General features: G+C 44.0%; 1 protein-coding gene across 1 annotated transcript; it reads right to left on the bottom strand.

Annotated features, from left to right (window-relative positions):
* Window positions 1-219: 219 nt before the first annotated feature.
* On the bottom strand, window positions 220-22,959 carry LOC310873793 (sodium-dependent phosphate transport protein 2A-like; the record flags this gene model as incomplete). Its single annotated transcript, XM_083786344.1, has 12 exons — window positions 220-825; window positions 1,353-1,477; window positions 7,470-7,586; window positions 8,657-8,824; window positions 10,088-10,205; window positions 11,130-11,225; window positions 12,260-12,455; window positions 14,451-14,562; window positions 18,421-18,564; window positions 20,231-20,386; window positions 21,682-21,852; window positions 22,899-22,959. The coding sequence occupies 12 exons, from the start codon at window positions 22,957-22,959 to the stop codon at window positions 220-222; spliced, it is 2,070 nt and encodes a 689-aa protein (XP_083642470.1).
* Between the last annotated feature and the right edge of the window lie 1,184 nt (window positions 22,960-24,143).

The raw sequence follows: 24,143 nt of genomic DNA, 5'->3' as shown, positions 1-24,143 counted from the left end.
TGGAACAAGGTTGATTTTTCTGAGCTTTTCCATAAAGCATAAGGATAGAGACATCAACTGTAAAGAATAAATTTGATGCTACATATTCACTACATATTCATTCAAGGTCTTCATCACGCCCCTGGTGTGTGAAGACCTTACCAGCTGCAAAGACATCAGACATGGTTGAAACGTGACGCTATTGGGCTATAACGTGCGACCTAGAATCTCCATGCTCTGTTAGAGTGGAGTGCTGTTGCACCGCTCCAACCCCCTCAGTTTAAACACCCGTGCGCCTCCCGTGGTCTCATCCACATAGGCCAGGATGGGGTTGTCATATGCAGCCGACTCCACCCTCCTCTGGGCAGAGGAAGGTGGCGGGTTAGGGTCTGTAGGGGGTGTCGGCAGTGAGGAGGCGGCTGTCTCGCCCTGCCCTCGTCCGCCCTCTGCGCGTCCGGGACCGCGGCAAACGGTCGCCCTGGCGATCAGGCGGTCGAGGGGTTTGAGGGAGCGCATCCACGGGGGCAGGAAGTCCCAGCTCCGCAGCGGGCTGGGCAGCGTGCGGGGGCTGTGGGACTGCATCAGGTTGACCACGGTGATGAACACAGTCACACCCAGGAATGGAGCGGCCACGCCCACCATGACCCGCCAGCCGGCCAGCGAGAGGCCCAGCACCAGCACGGGGAGCAGCAGGAAGCAGAGGAGCAGGTAGAGCACGGCGAACCAGCGGTACTTGGCGCTGCGCTCGCCCAGGACTCGAGCCATCCTGATGGGCAGGCGAGTGGCGGGCACGGGGTACCACAGCAAGATGCCAAAGATGTTGAAGAGGAAGTGACACAAGGCAATCTAAAAAAAGTACAAGGGTCAAGATAGAAGGCGCCTAGTTGCCTACACAATAAAATCCTTGGTGCGGCGTAGTTTTGCTGATTCTTTGCTGAATACAAAATAAATATAAATGTGAGTGCACTTTCCAGAGACCATTTAGCGCCTACCTTCGTTATTCCACTGGGAAATTCTATTTTATTGGGTAGGCCCTAAAATGATGATCGCTGGGAATTATTTTGGGTAGCTCTTATTCCGGTTGTGGTTCCAATCTGATGACTATAAACAAACCAGTGACTACAACATCACGTATGATATCACCCGCTCTCGACCGGATCACACGGCGATTTAGTAACACAGACCAGGCTTTCCTCCAAGGTGGAAAGCCTGGTGAAGCGAGGTTACCTGTATGGCAGCAGTCAGCTTGTCTCCAGGACTGGCCAGGCCTGCTAGATGGGCGGTAGCAGTGGTTCTGTACCTGAATGGCAGCAGTCAGCTTGTCTCCAGGACTGGCCAGGCCTGCTAGAAGGGCGGTAGCAGTGGTTCTGTACCTGAATGGCAGCAGCCAGCTTGTCTCCAGGGCTGGCCAGGCCTGCTAGAAGGGCGGTAGCAGTGGTTCCAATGTTGGAGCCCAGTGTCAGGGGGTACGCCCTCTCCAGGCTGATCACGCCAATACCTGAAGGTAGAGCACCAATAACATGGTTGTTGTAATCACCAAATGGGCTCTATATGCACACACGCCATTTTGGAAAGCCTTTCATAATAGGCTAAATGCTCAAAGAATTTGGGGCCCTTTCATAATAGGCTAAATGCTCAAAGAACTTGGGGCCCTTTCATAATAGGCTAAATGCTTGGGCCTACTTCCTTCACAGGTGTTACCGCTGATAAGGCTCTGTTCCATTCTGGGCAAACAGAGTCAGTGTGCTGCTAGTCCAAAGATTTTGAAGTTGTGTGAGTTTCTGCCTCTGTGGGGGATATTTATATGCAAATTTCATGACCATTGACCAATGGCATTGTAAGACAATGAACATCAATGATGATGTTTAGGTGAAAAAAAGAACAGAAATGTAAAAAATATAAATATAGAAATGTTGCCCAAAAGCACGACTGGGGCCTGCAGGCAGCTGCAGGGTCAATAGGTCCTATACTCAGACAGACATTCAGCTGCAGGGTCAATAGGTCCTATACTCAGACAGACATTCAGCTGCAGGGTCAATAGGTCCTATACTCAGACAGACATTCAGCTGCAGGGTCAATAGGTCCTATACTCAGACAGACATTCAGCTGCAGGGTCAATAGGTCCTATACTCAGACAGACATTCAGCTGCAGGGTCAATAGGTCCTATACTCAGACAGACATTCAGCTGCAGGGTCAATAGGTCCTATACTCAGACAGACATTCAGCTGCAGGGTCAATAGGTCCTATACTCAGACAGACATTCAGCTGCAGGGTCAATAGGTCCTATACTCAGACAGACATTCAGCTGCAGGGTCAATAGGTCCTATACTCAGACAGACATTCAGCTGCAGGGTCAATAGGTCCTATACTCAGACAGACATTCAGCTGCAGGGTCAATAGGTCCTATACTCAGACAGACATTCCGTACTCAAACGGACATACAGTACAGACGGACAGACAGACAGACAGACAGGCACACATAGCTGTGCATTGGAGAATACGAAACAACGTTCGTCTAATCTAACCTTAGACCGCGGAAAAAATACTTTCAATTTTAAACCATTTATAACCCATTTTTAGACGGCCATTTAGACGTATTTTAGACAATCTAAAAGCCTGAGAAATGCTCAGTGGGAACAGTTACAGCACAGTATAATAAAGTGTTGTTGTGCATTCTAAAAAGTGAAATGATGTCAAGTGCAGTTCAATCCCATTTCAGTTCAGTTTACTTTGGAGGATGGGGGGGGGGGGGGGGGGGGGAGGGGAGGGGAGGGGGGAGGGGAGGGGAGAGGGCATTGGCAAGGGGGAAAGTTTATTTCTAATCCTCACTCTCCTCTGGAATAAGCTATGGTTCATCCCCCCTAATAGCTTTCTTTTCCAAGGGCAGGGAGGTAAAAACATGCTCAAAGAAATAAATCCTCATATTCGCACCTGAAGAAGGAATCAATGCCTACGTTTTTCCCCATGACTCTCTGCTCCGTGCATTATGTTATGGGATTTGAAGTTGAGCACAATTTCTTGTATTTGGTTTTCAATAAAATGGATGTGTAAAGTCAAAGAAAAACTTGAAAAAGAATGTACAGAGTTAGGGCCGATTCATACTCCTATTTCACCGCTGTTTCTGCGCTGTAGTGCCGAAATGACTTCGGCTCGTCAGAAATTTTCAGTAGCACAGAAGAGCCGACTTTAGGACGGTACCCACCCCGGTAACAAGAAGACTCACCCCGGTGCGTGCCCGTCTTTCCTCCCGGAATTTTCCCCAGTGAGGGGGATAACTTTGTAATATGCTATTGGCTGTTTGTATTCTTTTTGGAAAAATATAAAAAGATACTCCTGTGGAAAGGCTATATTATATTACTTATATTGACCCTATAAACAATTTAGTATTATTTAGTGTAAGGTTTTGCCCCCTCAAATGGTACCTCGTCAGATAATCCCCACATATCCTACAACAACTTATGTGAACAGAATTCACTGTAGTAGCTTTTCATAAATTATATTTGTACTTAGGCTGTCTGCTGTCATGAAAGTTTATAGTTAGAGAAATTCAAAATCCAGCCGTCTGCTGTCTAGCCTCTCCCACCCCTCACTGGGGAAACTTCTGGGAGGAAAACAGAAACGGGGTGAGTCTTCTTGTATTCCCCACCCCCTCCCGAACCTCAAATGACGTCACATTAGGCTCTAATGAGTATGAATCGGCCCTCATAACTCTGGGACAGACAATAGACTGAGGTAAATAATAACAATACTACATTTGATTTGAAAGGACCTTTCTCCGACTCAAGGACACTTAAGGAGTGGGAGGGAGAGAGAGCTAGAGAGAGAGAGAGAGAGAGAGAGAGAGAGAGAGAGAGGGAGAGATGATTTGGTGCTGCTGGTAGTACACTGTATAAGCCCCTCTCAAAAATGATATTGATACATCATTGGAATGAACACAATCGTTTCACTGCTATAAGGGCTTTCTGATTGCGTTTCCATTGCTGAGATGCTTCATCTAATATAACTATAACCACCCTGTGGGTTACATGAAATTGCAAAGCAATATAGACGCCCCCAAAAGGACAGCAGTAAACAAGCTTATCACGCCCGCCTGAAGAATCATGCCTTGGATTACTGTAAAGTCTAGCCTGCAGGCAACAGGTATGAAAAACATTGTTTTTGTTTATCCTGGAACGAATCTCAGCTAAGGTCTGTCTACAGAGGAACACCATGTGAGAAACCTTAGCACGATACAGAACAGATCAGCTAAGGTCTGTCTACAGAGGAACACCATGTGAGAAACCTTAGCACGATACAGAACAGATCAGCTAAGGTCTGTCCACAGAGGAACACCATGTGAGAAACCTTAGCACGATATAGAACAGATCAGCTAAGGTCTGTCCACAGAGGAACACCATGTGAGAAACCTTAGCATACAGAACAGATCAGCTAAGGTCTGTCCACAGAGGAACACCATGTGAGAAACCTTATACGATACAGAACAGATCAGCTAAGGTCTGTCTACAGAGGAGCACCATGTGAGAAACCTTAGCACAATACAGAACAGATCAGCTAAGGTCTGTCTACAGAGGAGCACCATGTGAGAAACCTTAACACGATACAGAACAGATCAGCTAAGGTCTGTCTACAGAGGAACACCATGTGAGAAACCTTAGCACGATATAGAACAGATCAGCTAAGGTCTGTCCACAGAGGAACACCATGTGAGAAACCTTAACACGATACAGAACAGATCAGCTAAGGTCTGTCCACAGAGGAACACCATGTGAGAAACCTTAGCACGATATAGAACAGATCAGCTAAGGTCTGTCCACAGAGGAGCACCATGTGAGAAACCTTAGCAGGATACAGAACAGATCAGCTAAGGTCTGTCTACAGAGGAACACCATGTGAGAAACCTTAGCACGATACAGAACAGATCAGCTAAGGTCTGTCCACAGAGGAACACCATGTGAGAAACCTTATACGATACAGAACAGATCAGCTAAGGTCTGTCTACAGCAGGAGCACCATGTGAGAAACCTTAGCATGATACAGAACAGATCAGCTAAGGTCTGTCCACAGAGGAGCACCATGTGAGAAACCTTATACGATACAGAACAGATCAGCTAAGGTCTGTCCACAGAGGAACACCATGTGAGAAACCTTAGCACGATACAGAACAGATCAGCTAAGGTCTGTCTACAGAGGAACACCATGTGAGAAACCTTAGCACGATACAGAACAGATCAGCTAAGGTCTGTCCACAGAGGAACACCATGTGAGAAACCTTAGCATGATACAGAACAGATCAGCTAAGGTCTGTCCACAGAGGAGCACCATGTGAGAAACCTTATACGATACAGAACAGATCAGCTAAGGTCTGTCCACAGAGGAACACCATGTGAGAAACCTTAGCACGATACAGAACAGATCAGCTAAGGTCTGTCCACAGAGGAACACCATGTGAGAAACCTTAGCATGATACAGAACAGATCAGCTAAGGTCTGTCCACAGAGGAACACCATGTGAGAAACCTTAACACGATACAGAACAGATCAGCTAAGGTCTGTCCACAGAGGAACACCATGTGAGAAACCTTAGCATGATACAGAACAGATCAGCTAAGGTCTGTCCACAGAGGAGCACCATGTGAGAAACCTTATACGATACAGAACAGATCAGCTAAGGTCTGTCCACAGAGGAACACCATGTGAGAAACCTTAGCACGATACAGAACAGATCAGCTAAGGTCTGTCTACAGAGGAACACCATGTGAGAAACCTTAACACGATACAGAACAGATCAGCTAAGGTCTGTCCACAGAGGAACACCATGTGAGAAACCTTAGCATGATACAGAACAGATCAGCTAAGGTCTGTCCACAGCAGGAGCACCATGTGAGAAACCTTAGCACGATAAAGAACAGATCAGCTAAGGTCTGTCTACAGAGGAACACCATGTGAGAAACCTTAGCACGATACAGAACAGATCAGCTAAGGTCTGTCTACAGCAGGAGCACCATGTGAGAAACCTTAGCACGATACAGAACAGATCAGCTAAGGTCTGTCCACAGAGGAACACCATGTGAGAAACCTTAGCACGATACAGAACAGATCAGCTAAGGTCTGTCTACAGAGGAGCACCATGTGAGAAACCTTATACGATACAGAACAGATCAGCTAAGGTCTGTCTACAGAGGAACACCATGTGAGAAACCTTAGCACGATACAGAACAGATCAGCTAAGGTCTGTCTACAGAGGAACACCATGTGAGAAACCTTAGCACGATACAGAACAGATCAGCTAAGGTCTGTCCACAGAGGAACACCATGTGAGAAACCTTATACGATACAGAACAGATCAGCTAAGGTCTGTCTACAGCAGGAGCACCATGTGAGAAACCTTAGCATGATACAGAACAGATCAGCTAAGGTCTGTCCACAGAGGAGCACCATGTGAGAAACCTTATACGATACAGAACAGATCAGCTAAGGTCTGTCCACAGAGGAACACCATGTGAGAAACCTTAGCATGATACAGAACAGATCAGCTAAGGTCTGTCCACAGAGGAGCACCATGTGAGAAACCTTATACGATACAGAACAGATCAGCTAAGGTCTGTCTAGAAACCTTAGCACGATACAGAACAGATCAGCTAAGGTCTGTCTACAGCAGGAGCACCATGTCCCTGCTGTGAGAAACCTTCGCACCTTCGCACGGTGGACAAATGTGTTATCATTGTGCTATCATATTTTGTAGCACAAACACTGTAGTATAGAGAGTTGGATTTTGTCATGATATAATTATTATTATTTGTATCGATTTTTTAAATATAATTGAGTGATTGAGTTATGAGTTTTATTTCAAGGACATAATATATATGGTTGAGTCCTATATACAGGTTTAATGTTTGTTTTTAGTTTAGCAGACGCTCTTAATCCAGAGCGATTTACATTAAGCAAGAACAAAAAAGCATGGGAATACATCACATAAAAAGCATTTATCATGAAACATGCGTAAGCTAAGAACGTAACAGTGGAATATCTATATAATGAATATACATATAAACTATACATATATACTATACTATGCTATACATATGTACTATGACGTGCTATGACTACATACAATGCAATTACAGTGCCGTCTACATAACATGCTATAAGTCTGTATCAAATGCTATCTAAGTCTACAGAAATGCTATCTAAGGGGGTAGGGTAAGTGCTATGGGCCATGATGGAGTCTGAAAAGGTGGGTTTTCAGACTACGGCGGAAGATTCAATGTTCAATGTTTGTTTTAAAAACGCCATTGACAATGAAGGGGAAAATTTACGTCATATTGTCCATCATTACGTCATATTGTCTCGTTATTGTTAATGGCATTTCATATTTGTGTTGGCACTGTTACATCACCATTACATCACCTAATCAACATGAGTTAGACTTTAATATACTAGCGCCCCTCACTTTTTATTTTTTATTACACGTGGGCCAAGGGGTCACTCACCTATCAGTGGGGTCAACGCTGAAGTGAAAACAGAGCTGCTCTGGACAATGAATGTCATCCCTGCACCAATCAACATGGCCACATATCCCGCCAGCCAGCCAAATGGGTACGGTAAATCTATTGCGGCGGAGAGAGAGAGAGATGAGATATTAATACAATTTTTCATTATTTGGTTTGCTACTCATTCTTCATTGCTGTCAGCTGTTGACGTTATATGATTACGTGTTAGGATTGACCAGTGGTAGAAAAAGTACTCAATCAGTTTTGCTTAAATAAAAGTATCGATACTGCTCTTAGTTAGAAGTAAAAGTCTATAATTAAAAAAGGTACAAAGGTATTGGTATCAAAATGTACATAAAGTACTAAAAGTGTATACATTATGCACTCATTTCAAATGTGTATAAAATGTACAAAAATTATAAAAAATCTACAAGCTCACGATCAACTATTTAAAAAATGTATATAGGGCTGATGTATTTACTGTAGGTTTTGTAATAATATAAACTATAGTAACTATAGTAATAGTAATAATTGTAGCGTGTAGAGTCAAAGTACAATATTTGCCTCTGAGACGTAGTGGAGTAAAAGTAAAAGTACTGAAAATTGCAAATACTCCAGTAAAATAAAAAATACCCCAAATAAAATCTTACTCAAGTACGGTACCGGTACTTGAGTAAATGTACACTTTACTTTACACCACTGGGATTAATCCTAACCTCAACCCTAACCCCAATATGTGCTGCGGCGCGACAGCTTGGCTGACAACACTGCACAGCTCAAGAACCTGATGTTGGAGAGGAATTTGTGGAGGGGAGCGATCGAGGAATCCAGAGTTGGTGTTGGCTAGACCTCACTCTCGCAGCAACTAACTAACTAACTAACTAACTATATGTACCTTGATCTATCTCAAATTACTGACTAAAGCCATTTTTTCTTTTTTGAGTGGTGCAACCACTCCTACAACCAGCAATGTCCGTGCGTGCCTATGTGGCTATGTGGCCATGAGCACGAGTATATGACTTATTTGTACCAGTAGGGGGTGCCAGAAACAGAGAGGGATAGTGCTGCTGTGTTGCCTGCTAATGAGAGAGAGAGAGAGAGAGAGAGAGAGAGAGGTGGTGGGGGGGGAGTTGCAACACTCAGTTCACACGGGTGTGATTTTTTAATAATAATCAAGGTCTGCCCACCTGTGTTAATGACCTTCTGGATGACCTTTGCCACTTGGCCTTTCAGAAGGGAGTTGAGCAACTTGACCAGGACGGCCAGACAGGTGCAGAGGACAACCAGGGAACATGCCAGAAGGATGAGCCCCACAGCCAGGTCTGACAGCTGGGCAGACGCAAACAGGTGCCTGCCTGACCACAGTACACAACACTGGGGATGAATCATTCGGCGCACGCCATTTCACACTGGCAAAAAGATTGCAGATAAACAAGAACAGCTTGCATTCCCTTCTCTTGCATATTGTACCTTAGTGGGGCTTTCTGTAGTCTCGTTTGGGGGAGAGAGAGCGGGCTTACTGTCCCATTGGCCGTGGGGCTTACTGTCCCACTGGCCGTGGGGCTTAGTGTTAGCCTGGCTAATAAGCCAGACCGAATCAGCCGTTGGCAAAAAAGAGTTGCCACACGACAGTGTGATTTGAGTCTGGCTTATTAGACAGGCTAGCTTAGTGTCCCAGCAGAAGGGTGAAATCAAGACCCTTAACTCTTAAAACACTTAAAAGCTAAATGGACATGGTGGCCGAAAGTAGGTACTGCATCTCGAGCGGCATTGGGCCGATGGCGTCACTATGGGTGACGCACGTGCACTCACATGTTTATGGCCCAGCGGGTTCGTGAAAGCTCCATTGAATTGAATGCAATTCGATGACGTAGCCAACCGTAAGAGGTGGTGAAAACGCCTCATGCGCTGGGTGAGCAACTCAACGCAAGTGGATGGGAGGAGAATTCCAGTGCCGTCTCATATTGGTGAAATCAGCCGTCAAGGGCTTCTGCCAGAAATATCCCATTGGCTATAGCCTATAGGGCTAGTCTCCCATTGGCTTAGAGGCCAGCCAATCATGAAAATCTCGCCCCTACATCGCTACTAGACCACACGTGACTTAGCCTGGGCCATTTCATTTAGGGTATATGATCCTGTCGGGAGCGGATGATATCGACAGGCAGGAACAACAGGGCGGCAACGTCCTTTTTCTTAATAAAAGCTACAGGCTACGAGAGCTTTTATTGAGAAAAATCGGTTTGAGGGAAAAGGACGTTTCCGCCGCCTGTTGTTCCTGCCTGTCGACTACAAAACAATACTACACCATGACGTAACGATATCATCCGCTCCCGACCGGATCATACAGACTTTTGAAACAGAGACCATGCAGGCTTTCCTCCGAGGTGGTGGAAAGCCTGGTGAGGCGAGGTTACACGTGACTAGACTAGACAGTCTGATCATTGATCAGCTCTGCAAGCTGATAAAAACGACTGCAAATTGGGTAATACTTAAGATAATACTTCTAAAGCATAGTGTACTGTATAAAAGCATTCCATCTAATGCACAATATAATAGGCATGCATATGTTTCATATCAAAACAATGAGGTACTGAGTTGAGTTGTATAAATTAACTCACATCTCTGAACGCTGATCTCTGTAGTCAAGTTGTGTTTAATCAAGGTCATGTCATCAACCAGCCAACAGGGTGTGCTGCTGCAGTTGACTGGACCACTGGAGCTCCCGTTCACTGTGGGCTGAAGAAACAGACACATAGGAGGAAGGTGTGAGGAAAGGCAGACATGGTTTGGCATGATGAACCCATGGGCCGTGCACAGAGAGACACGAGGTAGTGCTATAGAGCATGCATGGGAAACTGGGCCCGGGGGCCACATGCCATCACTTAATGCGGCCGGCCCGCAGGTTAACCCATTCTGACCTGAGATCAGATTCATACGAGGGTTTCCGCCGGACACACACTGGTCTGATGAACCCATTCTGACCTGAGATCAGATTCTAAAAATGTCAGTCGCTCTTCGATTTTTCAAAAATAGCAGACCTACAAGCTCGTATCGCGCCACTCGGTGGCGCGATATGAGCTTGTAGATCTGCTATTTTTAAATAGCTAAAGCATAACATGATGCTGACACCAAAATGGGTGCCCGTTCAGAATGGGTTAATATCAGAATACTGATATATTATTGATTTCAGCTAATTACTAGTATTGTCTTTTTTATGTCCACTGTATTTGTATTTAGTTCATGGAGTTAACATGACTATAACTAAATGCATTTGAAATTAATACTTTTCAGGATTCCAATAGCCGATCTACAAGACCATCTTAAAATGCGTCACAGTGCGACTGTCGTGGCTATTTTTTGCCACGACAGTAATATGCAATGTGGCCCTCTGGAGTGAGTGTGGATAACTTTAACGTTTGCCTGTTATCTCTCCTATGGTACCACATCAATACAGCACAGAATTTTGGATAAAATCTTATAGAACGACTCGAGAACAAAATGTTCTTTATTTTTGTTTGGGCCTGAGAGAGGCTAAATCTGATCAAACGGTGGTCCCACTTGTCCCTGGCTCAAATGCTGAATTAATAATGGGCAAAGAAAAGGGTTGAATAAAAGAAAACCCAGCGTTCATGATGTGACTGGTAAATAAATGTTTACTACCATGGCGATGTCAGCTTGACACCAGCGTTTCACCAGGCTCCTGTTCCTCATGCTTTCATCTCCCATGGCGAGACCCATGATCACATCCTTGTCCAACTGTGGGAGGAATTAGGAGCAAAATAATGTCTAAACTTCTCCATGTTTTGTGTATTCGATCTGCTTCGAATACATGAGCAGCTTAATTGGTCACCAGGACAATTGGGCTTATATGTCAGTGCTGTAAACTAACTAAGTAGTACATTTACTCAAGTACTGTAAAATGTTGAGGTATGCTTACTTTACTGGAGTATTTCCACATTTCTGTACTTTTACTTCTACTCCACTACATCTCAGAGGAAAATATTGTACTTTTACTCCACTATAAGTATTTGAAAACTTTAGTTTAATACCAGTTACTTTGTAGATTTAGATTATAATTGCAAAAGACACTAACCACTTCAACCCTATATATTTCAGTAATTTGAAAATAGCAGATCTACAAGCTCACAGTGTGTCACATTTTGAGCTAGACCTGCTATTTTCAGACGTTTGTTAAACATTTTATAGATTTGAAAACAATGAGTAGTAGTAGTACTTTTACTTTTGGTACTTTAAGCATATTTTGATGCTTTAAGCAAAACATGCAAGTACATTTTTCCACCACTGAGCTTATAAGTAAAGTGATTCAGAATGTATGCCACTAATCATTGTCACCTTTTCATTTATAAAGCCCTGGTTGGAAAACTACCACCATTATTTCTCATCCATGCTCATCCATCAGAAACCTACTCACATTTTAACTCACTCCAGTGATTGGCTAGGCCTTCTGGCTCCTTTTGCCAACTCTGGGAAATGCTCCTTTCAGCATTGGTTCACCCAATTCTTGGCATCTTTTACAATAAGAACTTAAAATGAACACCCTAGCATCAATATTGGCCATTTTAGGAACATACTTAATAATCGTGCATTACCTGTATGTATGTAACTGTTTTAACTGATTGCTGTCAACAACAACATGTAACCGTTTTTAGGTCTTTGTTGTTAACGTATTGTTTTTCTTTGTTCTTGTGTTGTTGTATCATTGTCGTTTGTGAAATCTCGCCATCATTGTAAATGATTAGAATTTAAATGAACGCCGCCTGGTTCCTCACCTGTATGATGAGCTTGGTGACGGGTTCGGTAATGACCTTGAGCATCTCAGGAGCATCCGGCCCACTCTGCAGGCTGAAGCAGGTGACCATGAGGTGGGCCAGCCGGGAGATCAGGCCGCAAGCCACTTCCAGGGGCAGCAGAACCAGCACCGACAGCCAGTTGAAGCAGTCATGGATCGTGGCCCCAGCGAATGCACTATACAATGGATTTAATCATTTCCAATGTTATGCTTCACAGTATTGTGTATGTGTGTGTATAATATATATATAATGATTGGAGCATTTACACTGTGTACAATCAATACGTAATTAGAGAAAACATGTGCATTTCAACACAACAGGCCACAGATGAGGTAATGAACCATGTTTTCAATTGTGAGTTTTATGTCAAATTCTGCAGGGGTGATTGGCATGTTGGCTTGTGGTGGACTTTTTTATTAAAGTAAAAATGTATTACACCATAGCTTTAAAGCTCAAGACCTATTTCTTCACTCTTGCTTTTAGTTGATTTTAAATTCTGTGTTGTTATTCATGTCGTCACTGATTTTTGCTATTATTTTAATGTTGATTTATGCTTCGTGCTTCACTTTTTTTTTATTGCTCTGCAAAGCACTTTGAGCTGCATTTCATGTCATGTAATGTTTCTACACAAACAAAGTATATTTCTATTTGGCTACTACTGTATGTGGGCCTATAATGCATTGCCACTGCACCTTATATGTACCGTATACGGAACATAACCCCCCCCCCCCCCCCCCCTCTTTCTTCCCTAGCAAAAACCCCGAAAGACGTAGCTTGCACGAAAAATAATTTCACCAGCATGAGACCATCGCAGCAGCACAGAACGCATTTCCAACCGCAAGTATCCATATCCCTTTAATCAACTTCTCAAATGACCTCTCACACAAGGATAAAGACAACTTAAGAGATTTAAATCGCAATATTCTAAAAGGCCATGGCCATAGTTTCCTCCCGAAATTGGATGAAAGGGACTTTAAAGTGGGTCCTGATAACATACATTTCACCCGACACACTCTTACACAGGGATAGTCAAATCACAACTACTAAGATTCCATAGGATTTGCACGCAAAGAAGTGATTTCAAAATAGCTTGTAAAACACTATTTAAGGCCCTCAGACTAAGAGGATACACTAGGACATTCCTCCGGAAAGCTCAAAGTACCTTCTTAGAAATAAGAGTGCGAGATCCAGGCCCTAAATTGGCCCTGATAACCAGTTATTCAACACAGAGCACACTAGCCAACAACAGAATAAAAAGGAATTTTGAGAACCGAACGGATGATCTTCTAAAAGATTATAAAATGATATCGGCCTACAGAAAAAACAAAAACCTTAAAGATTATAGTACACAGCAAAAAAGAAATCAACACACCAGCACGTGAGGGACCAGAATACTTCAAACCCAAACAATTAGTCAAAAATAGAACTACAAAACGCGTGTTAGAGATTAAACAACAAATAACAACCAGAACCAGCAACTGCATTTACTTAATCACATGTAACAAATGTGGTTTACAATATGTCGGAGAAACGGGTAAAACAATAGGTACAAGGCTGGGACAACACAGATACAATATTAACAATGGAAAAAAGACAACCACAAGGTTTGTGCAACATTTCATGGCTCATGGCATTGAAGCCCTAAAATGCGCTGGACTTCAACACAATCCCAACTGGACAGTAGGACAAAGACGTTTTAATGAAAAACAGTGGATTAAGAACCTCAACACGGATTTTCCTGGAGGCTTAAACATGCCTAAAATCAGATCTTGAACACAACAAAACTTAAACTCAGGATTAAACTGGAGAAATCTAAAAATGATTGGATCAGACTTCCTTTCGGATACATGGCGAATGCATTTATTCCTTGCATTGTGCCTACACATGTTGCGACCTGCAGTCGCAACATGTGTAGGCACAGTGCACTGAAGTTTTTTAATTCCCCCCCCCCCTCTTTCTTCCCTAGCAAACAACCCAAAAGACGGAGCTTGCACGAAAAATAATTTCACCAGCATGATTCACAGTTGTAAAACCTGCGATGTGACTAACGTGATTCTGACATGCTCTGCTATCGGGATGGATAAATCTGGCTTTAGGTTTCAAGTCACATACAGAGGCAATGAATAGCAGCATGTCATGTTTGATTGTATATCTTACCACCCGAACACACCGTTTAAAGTCATCCCTCTCGGCTGCTTGCATCATGGCCACCATGGTGTTTGTGACCGACGTTCCAATGTTGGAGCCCATGATGATAGGAACGGCTGATCGTACCCCCAGCACTATATGAGACAGAGACATGCTGTTATGCATATGTGGCACGCACCCATACTTCATGGAGCATCTCTCACCTGGCATTACAACTAGAATGCATTTACATAAGTGCAAAGGACACCACATTGGTGTGTGTGTGTGTGTGTGTGTGTGTGAGTGTGTGTGTGTGTGTGTGTGTGTGTGAGTGAGGAAGGAAGGTTGCCCATATGAGTATCCCCTTGACACACGCGCATGCACGGATGTGGGAGCATGCGCACACACAGTGCACATGGGTTAGTTACATGGGGTGATATGCAAGTTTGATGCTTAAATATGATATGACCCTTCACCTTTCATCTGGCATCCAAACTTTGATAGGCGATGAGAGCTGATTTCAATTCGCAAGGCAATTAACTCCAGAGGGAGGTTTAATGTTTAGGGCATCCCTGCATGTCATATGCGCACGTGCACACACACTTTTAGTATGATGAATGCAATGCAGTGGCTTAGGAGGTCTAGTAGATACTAGGTATTCAAGTAGATTAGGCCGGGGGCCACAACTATAGAATGATTGTGTGTGGGGGGGGTGCATGCACATGGACATTTTGTGGGTTCTCAATTTCTTTTTTTTACAATCATGATTTATGTATACTATACAGTATATAAAATGTCTGCAAAGTTATGAGCAGAATAATATGTCTATACAGGTATACCGGTATGCTACCGTAAAATAGATGTAGACCTATTTGACAGTGCATAAACATAATTGCCTTGACATTAACGACAGTCTCATTTCTCTCCAAAAGCTTGAATATGATTAAGGATTCATTATGGTAATCTCACACTTCATATTGCACACAACCGGTTCCCAACTCCGGTTGCGTGTGTCTAAAAGTGTCCTTGAGCAAGACACTGAACTCTAAATGGAGCACATCACCCACTTTCAACCTTATCATCGTATAATTGGTCCTACTTTAATAAAATATGGCACAAGTCTCATTAGTGCGAGGGCAAGAAGGGCAATTCAGAAACCTTTCAAAGCACAACTGCGACCTTTTTCATCCTGCATGGAAAGGTGTAGCATCCTCAAATAGAAGCCAACGTTCTTGCATTTGTTTATAAAAAATCACACCTGTGTGAACCGAGTGGTGCAACTCCCCTCTCTCTCCCCCCCCCCCCCCCCCCTCCTCTCTCTCTGCTCCGTCAGATTAGCTTTATTATGGATATCAATGAAGCTAGACAGTCACAAGTTGGATTTGCGTCCAGCAGAAAGAACAACTTGGTTGAAAGAATATTAATAAGCGCAGGACTGGTGAAACTAGCTGATCTGAGACTGGAAAACAGCGGAAAACCTCAGTGAGCAGACTGGTCTGAGGTCTGTTCGGTTCCTGCAGCGTCTGTTAGGTGAGGTGATCTGTTCACTACCCGGCCCACTCAGAGAGATATTGGGAAGAGAACCTGAGAGTGAACAGAATGAAAGGAGTTGGGAGTTCCCAGTCCTAGAGGTCTCTGCGGCAGTAGAGGAAGGAGAGGAGGAGGAAGGTTTACTCCTCTCCTTTTCAACACCAAAGCTGGGAGACATACGTGAACTGTCCAGTAAGACGCTATATGCTGTGAGTGTCAAGGTCATCAACAAGGTCACACTGGCAGAGCTGCCAACCTGCACACATTTTGTGTACCAACCACGCAATTCTAGGCGTATAGACACCTAGAATTGCGTGGTTGGTACACAAAATGTGTGCAGGTTGGCAGCTCTGCACTGGTGGGAGTACGGGAGTCGAAGTGGTCAGAAGTACTTGCACCAGGCTCCTCCCCACGGGGCAGCTGGAGGTCCATGTATGTACAAAGCTCCAGTGGAGAAACGCACAGCGGATCTACAGTGGAGAATAGTGCATGGGGCCGTGGCTACAAACAGACATGTGGCACACATTGACTCTAGGGCCAGCAGAAGTTGACTCTAGGGCCAGCAGAAGTTGTCCTTTCTGTCAGGAGGAAGAAACACTTGAACATCTATGGTTAAGGTGCCCAAGGCTTGGTAGTCTGTTTGCGATGCTACAGAGATGGTTTAACAGTTTTAATGGAGAACTAAGTGATGAAGTGTTTATTTTTGGGCCAAAGTATAAAGCATCACAAAAGAGACGAGTGGGCCTGCTGAACTTTTTACTTGCACAGGTAAAGATTAGCATCTGGCTCACTAGGAGGAACAAAATGCAAGGAGCAGGGTCAGTAGACCCAGAACTCATGGCAAAAGGACTGATAACAGCTCGTCTCAGAATAGAGTTTGCCTACTATAAACTGATTTCCTGTCTAGAACAGTTCGTTGAGATGTGGGGACATGATAACCTCTTGTGTAGCATTGAGCAAGAATCACTGGTTTTATCTCTATAAGGAAGAAAAGAAAAAAAGGAAAAAAAAAAACATGGGTTTTAATATTATTGTGAGCATGAAAGCATGACATTTCTAGAAATGTCCTGAAGAATATGTGAGTGTATACAAAATTAAATAAAGGCTTCGTTAAAGGTCTCGGTCGGTCGGTCGGTCTCTCTCTCTCTCTCTCTCTCTTGCACCACTCAAAAATAATCTTGATTCAAATGACCAAACCTTCCTACCGGCTACCGCTGATAGTCGCTGTATTCATGGTTTCTGAAGTGTCCACAGCCCTCCTCTGAGACACAGACCAAGTAGACAGAAATGGTATTTGTGAGGACCTATTATATAAAGATAGATTGAACCTGGTCCTTTAACTTCAATTTACAGACGCTCTTAATCCAGAGCGATTTACAGTAAGCAAAAACAAGACATGGTAACATCAAATTACCAGGTGTGTACCAGTACTGTTCCCGAAGAGCAGTGTAATGTGTGAATGTCAGTGGTTGTGTCAGTGGTTGTACATACTGTACAATACATATACTGTACTGGAGTATTTCCAATACTTTATTTCTACTCCACTACATCTCGGATACAAATATTGTACTTTTACTCCACTACAATTATTTGAAAACGTCTAGTTACTAACTGTAGATTTTGATTATTATTATTACTATTATTACAAAGCATACATAATTAGCAGACTGTATTGAGTACTACTTTTGGCTAATACTTTTGTACTTTTATCAAGTAAATTGTAGAGGTATGGACTTTTACTTCTAACAGAGCATTTCTAAATTGCGTCATTGATACTTTTATGTGTTATACCACCACTGACGCACAACGCACTAATGTGTAATGGCGTTCCACCGTTGCGGGCGGCGTGTGCGAATGGGTACATTCTTCAGTGCATTTGAGGGTTTGGAAACACTAGTAGAAGAAGCACTATATAAATGTAAGCACTATATATAAATGCTATCCATTTTCCATTCATGGGGTTTCAGAGCAGTCTCACTATACGGATAAACAAGCTGTTTAAAGGTGACCTCCATCCATTAGCAGCAGAATGCATACATACAGCACTTAAAGCTGCTCTATAAAGTAAATCTATATTTGATATGATTCATCATCTCCATAACAGACCAACCGCGAGATGAACAGATGACATATATTCACTCACACTTTGCTTATGGCAGTCCATCGATGTCGATGATGACGTTGCTCCAAATATAGTTTATGAAATGATTATTGTTGCACACACACACACACACACACACACACACACACACACACACACGTCCAGACGCCACCAGACTGACGATGACGGAGGTTGAGGTTGATTATAAAATTTAAGAAAATTAAATAAAAGCTTAATAATAAAATAAAGCTTGATTTGATTCATCATCTCCAGAAAGCCCTATAGAGCCCTATAGACCAACAGAGACGAACAGATGGCATATATTCACTCTAAATGTCGCATGCACGCATGCACGCGGCGCACGCACTCGGCGCCCACTCACGTCCAGACGCCACCAGGCTGACGATGATGGAGGAGGAGGTGGAGGAACTCTGGACCAGCACAGTGACCAGTATGCCCACCACCAGGCCTCCAACTGGGTTGGACAGCACGGCGTTCTCCTGGAGGATGTCCCCCGCTACCTTACCTAGAGAGAGGTCAGGAGGATGTGCACCTTAACATTAACACAGTGACCAGTATGCCCACCACCAGGCCTCCCACTGGGTTGGACAGCACGGCGTTCTCCTGGAGGATGTCCAACCTCTACCTTACCTAGAGAGAGGTCAGGAGGAGGTGCACATGATGCACGCACGGTTATCAATCTCAGAGGTACAGTATGTACAGTACACTTGATCACACGCCACCTTAACATTAACCCGGGAACCCCCTTTTGGTGTTTTAACCATTATTTAAAACTTCGTCTGTTGAAAAATAGCAGATCTACAAGCTCATAGCTCGAGCTTGTAGATCTGATATTTTTGAAAAATATGACACAAATCTTTGGATATATTCTTTCACAATGAACGTTTTAACTCATAACTTTGCTTCTGGGGGGGGGGGGGGGGGTCCCTGAAATTACATATTTTCAGATGGGGGTCTGCGGCCAGATTCAGATGAATCTGGGGGTCCTTGACATAGAAAAGGTTGAACACGACTGACATAGAAACATAGGTTTTTCAGAAAACTGTCAGGATTTAGAAGCCTTTTTTTTTTAATCAGCCTCAGGTCTAAATGGGATAAAATGGTAATATCGTTTTCTCAACTTTTATTTAAGAGGATTAGAGATATAGAATAGATGTAGACCAATTTCACAGTGCTCTGCAGTGCTCTATTGAAAGCATGAAATGCATGGAGTAATTTCGTTTCTCTCCAAAATCCCTTGAATATGATGGAATATGAACAAGGATTACTGTGATTATGGGGGGCTCAGTAGTGCTGTCGCCTCACAGCTAGAAGGTCCTGGGTTTGATTCCTGCTGTGGGCGCTGGGGGCGTGTTCTCTTCTCCGCATCATCAGTGCCCATACCTGAGGCGGGGTTGGCGAAAGGGCCTTTCTGTGTGGAGTTTGCATGCATGTTCTCCCCGTGTCCCCTAGGGTAGAGATATACCCTCACAAAAAACATGCTGTAATCCTGGTCTCTAAACTACCTCCTCATGGCCAGCCAGGTGGGCCTGATGGAGGGGAAAGGAGCTGGTCAGAATAACGTGTTCCTTCCACGTGCTACGTCCGGCCGGGGTCAACTCTCCCCCGTCAGGTGAAAAGAAGCAGCTTGGACTCATGAGGTCAGTCCGCTGCCTGCCCCCCCCCCCCCCCCCCCCACCCCCCAGGTTGGCGCCTAGGATTACATTAGATAATTAATACTGGGTGAAAAAAGGATTACTGTGATTATGGTAAGCTCACATTTCATATCACACACGCCACACTAGCCCCCAGTGCACGCCAGTCGAATATCCCATCTACTGTACACACATGGGTCGTATCAGGACAATGTGAACAACTCTAATAGTTAGTCAGTGTTGCATTCATTAGCCCAGAGTTCTCAACCTTTTCTGGGTCAGAGTCCACTGGACCAGAGTCAGCCTTTCGGCTGCAACTGGGTGGAAACGGAACATGGAAACGGAGACCGATTGGGTCTCCATTAACCCGCTGAGCGCTGTTCAGAGGTGGAGGCCCGCGGGGGGCAATGGGGCTCAAGAGGTTTTAAAGAGAGATGTGATATTATGAATAGAATATTTGGGGTAACGCTTGCAATAACACTCACGGCCCAGTTAGTCAGTGACTCATTGGTGGACTAAAGGGTCCACTTGTCTTACCTCCTGCCAACTGGAAGGCAGAGCTCAGCGTATCCAAGGAACAGACGAAGAGGAAGAGGAGGAGGAGGAGCAGAGGGGCCTTGGAGATATTGATGCAGGAGTCCTTGATGCTTTGATGGTGTGGATTGAAGCCAGTGGATGTCTCGGCAGAGTCGTCTGCTCAAAGCAAAGGGAGGAAGATAATCACTGTGCTGTGGGGAGGAATCCACGCTATGAGGCTGGCCAAGCCGACGGATTTAATTATTCATTACTAATTAATTGTATTAATTATTATGAACCTCCCCTCCAAGTGTTGTAACTGTAGCTCAGACGGTTTCTGAGGGAAAAATACTTCATGTGAGTTTTTGCATTTTCCTATGTAAGTCGATGGGGAATTTTAATGCACTACAAAATTAATTATTAATCAATAATTTGTTAAGACCTCTGTAATATTATGGTCTATGCCTGTGTGAAAGGTCGGAGCGATTGGTGCAGCCAGTGAGGAGCTACGACAGACAGACAGACAGACAGACAGACAGACAGACAGACAGACAGACAGACAGACAGACAGACAGACAGACAGACAGACAGACAGACAGACAGACAGACAGACAGACAGACAGACAGACAGACAGACAAATATCTAATCTCTCTTTTGGGTCTCGACCTGAAAGGTTTGGGAAGATGAGTGAAGTGAGTGCAACTCTGTGTGGGGGTCCCCAGGGGGTCCCCGGAAGTTCCAGACCCACAGGAATGTGCCCAGGATGGCGGATCGGTTTCCGAAACAGTCGAGAAATAACAGAGTTGCCGTGTGGGGGTCCCCAGGGGGTCCCTCTACTGTACTGTACTCTACTGTCACTGTACTGTACTGTCACACCAGAAATCACGTAATGGCTGCTAAAAACTCAGCTTCCCATCATGCACCTGTGCACAGTGTGAAGCTCAACAGCGCCACTTTGTCACCTGTTGGTAGTTGGTACCTAAACATACATAGGGACAAACATAGGGACGGACATAGCTGGGCCTTGGAGTGGCTGCACCCTATGGTTGCACCACTCAAAAATAAATTGTCTGGCCCAGGCCGTAGCGTAACGGTCTGGGCACCGGACTGGTGATCCAGGCGCGGTGTGCCGCGGGTTCGACTCCCGGACCCGACACGGCCTTTACCGCATGTCATCCCCCCATCTCTCTCCCGTTTCCTGTCAGCCTACTTTCTATCCCTTAAAAAATCAATAAAGGCGTAAGCCGCAAAAAAATATCTTAAAAAAAAAAAAAAAAAAAGAATTGTCAAAACAAATAGCTAATCTACAAGCTTACAATTCCTCAAAATGCAACGACTTGAGCTTGTACATGAACTATACGACAAAACTGTCACGACAAATGAGTAAATAGGGCATTCATTTTATGAATGAAATATGGAGATAATATTATGTACAAGGTTTCTACCCACCCGGTACAATGCTCCCTTGTACCTGTCTCTTTGAGGGAGATGTCTGCATCCGCAGGTGGAGTTTTTTGGGAGATGTGGTGGTTGTTGTTGTCACCACCCTCACAGCTGCCAATTAGGTCTAGGGTGGAGCCAAGCCCCGACTCTCTGTCTTCCTCCATCAGGAGCTTGGGTTTGGAGGACGACAACACCACCCCTGACAACAAAACACAACACAACAACCATGCAGCTGGCAGACATTTATGTCAAAATTCCATTTTTGCCATGGACATAAAATGAGCGGACAATAATATTACCATGAGAGAAGCACAAAGCGATATCCCTGAATAACCATAACAGGTCTAATAATTATGGTCCAACTCTGCATGGTCTAGGGCTGACCTCGATTAGTCGAATAGTCGACTAATCGATCGGAACGGGTCTCAGTCGACTGACCACCTCTTAGTCGACTGAGCACAGTGCGCTGGCCTGATAGACTCCAGAATCTCAATCTCACCTGCTGTGCTCAATCTGGCTAATGAAAAGCCTCTCAGTTGTTCACCAAAACCTGGAGTCTATCAGGCCAGCGCACTGATGTGCGATTCAAGTCACAGGCAGTGGCACATTGCCACACAGGCAGACACACTCCACATGCACATTGGAGATTTGAACAGTCAGAATGTTCAAATGTGTTTATGTCCCCCACAGACCTAGTGGAATAATACAATATTTTTGTATATTTTTGTAAATATTGTATTTTTATATACAATTTTTTTTTTTTTTTTGCTCAGTCGACTATTAGTCGACTAACAGCAAATTTATTCATCTATCAGTCGACTATACAAATCCTTAGTCGGGGACAGCCCTAGCATGGTCTAACTCTGAGAGTGTACAAATGGAACCAAATGGGCCCGTTTGTATACTCTCAGACTTATGGGGGTCCTTGAAAATAAAACATTGGAGAACCACAAGTACAGTGGGCTCCTAATGTGCAGCCAGTGCCATACATCATGTACATATAGTGTCATAGTAAATATCATCGCGTCAAGTCATACTCGGAAGAACCTGACTTTGAGTAATTGGGTCTTATGATCAAATCATCAAAATAATAACATTATAATCATGTCTGAAAAATCTAAGCCTATATACAGACAAGGCCAAGCTAGTCTTTGCCACGGGCGGACGGATTGATGGACACAACATAACACATCTTTGTGTTACACGTGTTGTGTAAACGGCGGCAGTGGAGTGTAAAATCCTTACCACTGTAGTCCACGACCAGGCTCCTCCTAGACGACACTATTGTGATTGATCGAGACGACATAGTGGGTCTCGACTCGACTGTGGCTGAGAACCGAAAACCACGCAGAGAGAGAGGGGGGAGAAATTCATGTAAAGATAAATGAATCCATTAACCACCTACAGTTTAAAGGAAACAGACACAGCAGGGCGAAATGTCTAGTTTGTAGACAGCCATTTGACCAGGTGCTGAGAGCAACAAATGAGCAATTACCTGGGGAACAAAGTCAGCCTGCATTTGTAATTAATTGGCAGCTGTCCTTGATGCAATAATGTCACCGCTTCAGCACAGATGCCAGGAGGCTGTTAATGTGATTTAACAAATTAACATCTCGCCAGAATCAATATGACAACAGTCATATAGACTAGAGTCACTAGACACTAGAGGGTATTGTTTGTGTGTGGCCAATCGAGTGGCAAAGTGAGTTTAATCCATTTTAGGCGGGAACCCCTTTTGGCTTTAGCATTACGTTATGCTTTAGCTATTTTTTGAAAAATCGAAGAGCGACTGACGTTGAAGACATTTTTAGAATCTGATCTCAGGTCAGAATGGAAAACTGTCAGGATGTAGAAGACATTTTTTTAATCTGATCTCAGGTCAGAATGGGTTAAAGGTTTCATGACATTAATGTTAATTAATTTCTATTTTTCGTTTTTCTTTTAGGTTGCATGACCTCAGTTACACCCAAACAACCTGAACTTACATTCAGTGTGTTTTCTGTGGTGTGGGGTTTTCTCTGGGGTTTGGAACATAATTGACACATAATGGGATTTGCAGGCCGTGACATCACAAACAGCAGGAACATCAGAGCACTTGTTTGGGCCAGAAAACCCCACAGATCACAGAAAATCTACTGAATGTTAAAAAGTTCAGGTTTTTTTTTGGGTGCAATTGAGCTCAGAAAACCTTAAAACTAAATAATAACAAAAACTTTTAAACCCCCTTTAACGTTGTTTAACGTCGTTCAATGCAATCAGATGGGACTTTTTCGGTGTGGATGCATGGGCTGTCAAGGCCAGGAAGTAGGGTTTTTGTTTTTGGCCACTCAGTATAGCTGTCGCCGCATAACCTCCGGCTATGTTGTTGTATGTTGATGATGTCACACGCATACGGCCTCTATACATTTTTGACTGTCTCATCCTCTTAACTGAAGTGAAGATGCTAGTCAGATTTGAATGGTGTTAATTGGCTGCAACCATCCAGTTCAC

Source organism: Protomyctophum parallelum, assembly GCF_964188405.1.
Source record: "Protomyctophum parallelum genome assembly, chromosome: 16".
NCBI lineage: Eukaryota > Metazoa > Chordata > Actinopteri > Myctophiformes > Myctophidae > Protomyctophum > Protomyctophum parallelum.
This window is presented reverse-complemented; position numbering and strand designations above follow the sequence as displayed.